The 3481-nt window shown below is 31.9% G+C and overlaps 1 protein-coding gene across 1 annotated transcript in view; it reads right to left on the reverse strand.

Moving 5' to 3' along the window:
• Nucleotides 1-552, reverse strand: part of LOC117102990 — a 12274-nt gene extending 11722 nt beyond the window's left edge. The window contains exon 1 of the mRNA XM_033243454.1: nt 378-552. Within this exon, the coding sequence (XP_033099345.1) occupies nt 378-552 (175 nt within the window). The remainder of the gene's footprint in view (nt 1-377) is intronic.
• Nucleotides 553-3481: the final 2929 nt, after the last annotated feature.

Here is a 3481-nt window from a genome sequence, read left to right on the forward strand (position 1 = left end):
ATATATAAGTGGTATTAACTTTTTGTTTACACCCAGAATGCAGAGGGAAAAAATAATTGATCATGACATTTCGGGAACGGATAATGACATACAATGAGTCTTTTTTATATATATTAAAAAACTGTTGGATAAAGGTATATAAAGGGGTGGTTATTCCTCCTTTCCACAGTTTCTTAATATTCAAACATATGTTGGGGTTATACCGTTACTGTATGCCACTTCTGAGGGGTTTTTTTTTGTAAAACACCATTTTTGTGTCTTTAAAAAATTCAGTTTTACAACATATTCACTTTTCCCTCTGCAAGCTTGTTTTAAATGTATTATAAAGTTTGTTTTTCAGATGTTCATATAATATAATTATTCACAAATAAACTTACTTATTGTCTGCTGAATGAATTCTGCATATTTAGACACTTTAATATATACTCCAGCCATGAATCCTACTTCAAAGCTTTTGACACCGACAAGGTTCCAGGTACCATCATCTGACTCGCACATCAAAGGACCACCTTTTTCATTCTGTCGGTAACGTATTGAATCGAATATTAGCATATCAATGTAATAATAATAATAATAATAATAATAATTATTATTATTATTATTATTATTTTTATTATTATTATTACGCCTAATACGATTATATAAAAAATAATAATATAAGCATCATCTTTATTTGTAACATCGCCGTCTTTTTTTTCATCATCATTACTATCATTTAAATCATAATTGTGACTGTTATTGTAATTGCTGTTATTATTACTTGCTTATCATTAGACTTATTGATATTGTTATTATTTTTGTTATTATCATCTTCATCACAAATTGAAAAAAAAACCGGAACTGGGGCTGTAAATAAATCTGATCGTATGTAAATAAAATATTATTAAAACATGTTTATTCCTCTTTTATTTATAATTTCAAACATCTCCATTCTTATTCAAAAACGTTATTCATAATAATGTAAATATATAAAATGGCATTTGAATATCTATGTGATCACAAGTAATATGAAAAATAACTTACGAATAAAGCGAGTACAAGGCTAGAAGTATACATAGCACAAATCATATTGTCAGTTACGTTATACTCGGGGTATAGACTGCGACATTCTTCGATACTCAGCAGGAAAACACTTCTATCTTGCAGATTGGTACCTTGTAAAAATAATGCATTGTTTAGGGCGAATCACCTGAGTGATACAGCTATCGAAGTACTGAAGTAAATTGTTTGGAGTAATGATGATGATGTTGTTACCAAAACGTCTTACTGGTATGCTTATTCAAATGGAAGGACGACTGAAGCAATGTACAAAATTTCATTTTCGATAAACTAAAGAGTATTCGTCAATTATGGTGAAATACATGCAATCTGAGAAACTTGCGCATGCGTAAGCTGTTTGTTTGTTAATGTTGTTCGTGAAACATCGTGTTTACACTTTTGTGGGAATTGATTGATGCAGTTTGTAACACTATTTTATAGAATGCAGATAAGAAATACAAAATTGGAGGGTGTACACCCATTCGAATTTTGATTTGACTTTAAGCTAACATTCGCATTCTGATTACAGTGACTAAATAATAATTATCCACTTCCTACTTAAACAGTTGTTTTTATAATGATTACGTACAGTTATTAATTAGCCTAAAGTTAAGATATATATTTTGTTTGCCTTTTTTAAAAAAAGTCGTCAACGTAACAAAAATACACCGAGAGCCTAACTTTTAAAATGCACATTTGTATTTCTAGCCACCAATCAAGTGTAGGCCATTGAAGTATGGAAAAGCTGGTTGAGGTCATGAAGGGAAAGAAAAGTCTTCAGCTTGCACGATAATATGAAATGATGTGATTTTTAACTACATGAGCGTACTTTGTTGCTATATAGATTTCTAATGAGGAACGTCTTGAGGGGCTAGCTTTTTTGGAAGGCGTGTGTTGCACCCACAAATGTGAAAACACCCACAATTGTAACAACTCCCACAAATGTAACAGCACACCGCCCACAAAATGTAATAATGCCCACATATGTAACAACCAGCGCCCACAAATATAACAACCAGCACCCACAAATGTAACAAACAGCGCCCACAATTGTAATAACGATCACGTGGTAACGCCCACAAATGTAACAACAAAACATGACCTCTTCGCCCACAATTGTAATAATTTTCTTTTAACTTGGAATGTATGAGAAAAGGCCTAAAAAAAATTGCCAAACCGCGCATTTTGTGAAAGAAGCATGACATTTTGAGCGTTTGATTTAAAAGGCGTACGAACAACAAAAACAGAGCAGAAGAGCAATTTTTCTAAATGTCTCCGCGAGGGGTTAAAAATTAAAGATTAAAGGAGGAGTACATTATGTGTCAAAGGTTATGTTATTTTTGGAAATATATCTCATTGGAAGAAATAGAAACATGTATATAGACCTACTGAATATTTTGAAAGAAAATTAACTTATACGACCAGCGGTTGTCAAGATACGGATGCCCTATAAATTATGTCCCCAAATAATATGTATAATCAAGCTAACTTGCATATTATATAGGGTATGTGACGGAGGTATACTTTTTGCAATTCACTTTCGTCTAGTTATCAAAACGTTTTCTAAACACATTTTTTGTCATTTCTTGATTATTAACTTGATAATAACTATTTCTTGATAATAACTATGATTATTGCAAAAAAAAGTTTATTTCAAGTCAAACGCTAGAAAACGTGACATTATGTAATGGTACATGCAGTTAGCAATAAAACAAAATTTAGAAATCTATGATCCTGGTGTAATGCATTTGTTGAGTTGGCATAGAATGACTCAACTCTCAAAAACCTTCGTGATTTCCGATTATGTTATTGTGTAGTTTTCAACATAGTATCTAACCATGAAAGAGCTGAGTACTAAACCTGAAATTTAGTTTATAGGTAGATCCAATATATCTGGTTAACTGGGGTAAATTTAAGAAAAGATTTTAACTTTCCACAAGACGATCTGTTGTTGAGAAACATAGGCATTTTTTCACTTTTATAGATCTGGTCCCAACTTTGAATATATACCATTCAATCTTAATTGATTTGATCAGCCTGCGCTTTCAAGTGGCTAGAGACAACTACACTTAGATAATACACCTGTTATATGAGGGGTATATACCCATTCAAATGGAAGCAAGGTGACCTTGAAAATCACAAAAAAATTTGCATCGTCTAATTTGAGTGCAGATAACTTCAAAAGTGAAGGGATAACTGTTAATCTAAGGCGATATTTGTGAAATATGGCAACAACTATGTTAGAATACCAAGTTTGACTCTGATAGCTATAACCAATCTCGAGTTATAAGCTTTCAAATTTGAGGTAAATTGCGTTTGCACATCTTGAAGAACCACGCCCCATATTTTTCAATATCTCGAAAAAGATGTGTATAAGAGACAGGACAAATAGGTGCTTAATAAGGAAAAAATACTATACTCATGTACCGTCGTACCGATATGA

The sequence above is a fragment of the Anneissia japonica genome, unplaced genomic scaffold (genome assembly GCF_011630105.1).
Source record: "Anneissia japonica isolate Jap-2015-1 unplaced genomic scaffold, ASM1163010v1 scaffold4143_len111707_cov124, whole genome shotgun sequence".
NCBI classification, from domain to species: domain Eukaryota; kingdom Metazoa; phylum Echinodermata; class Crinoidea; order Comatulida; family Comatulidae; genus Anneissia; species Anneissia japonica.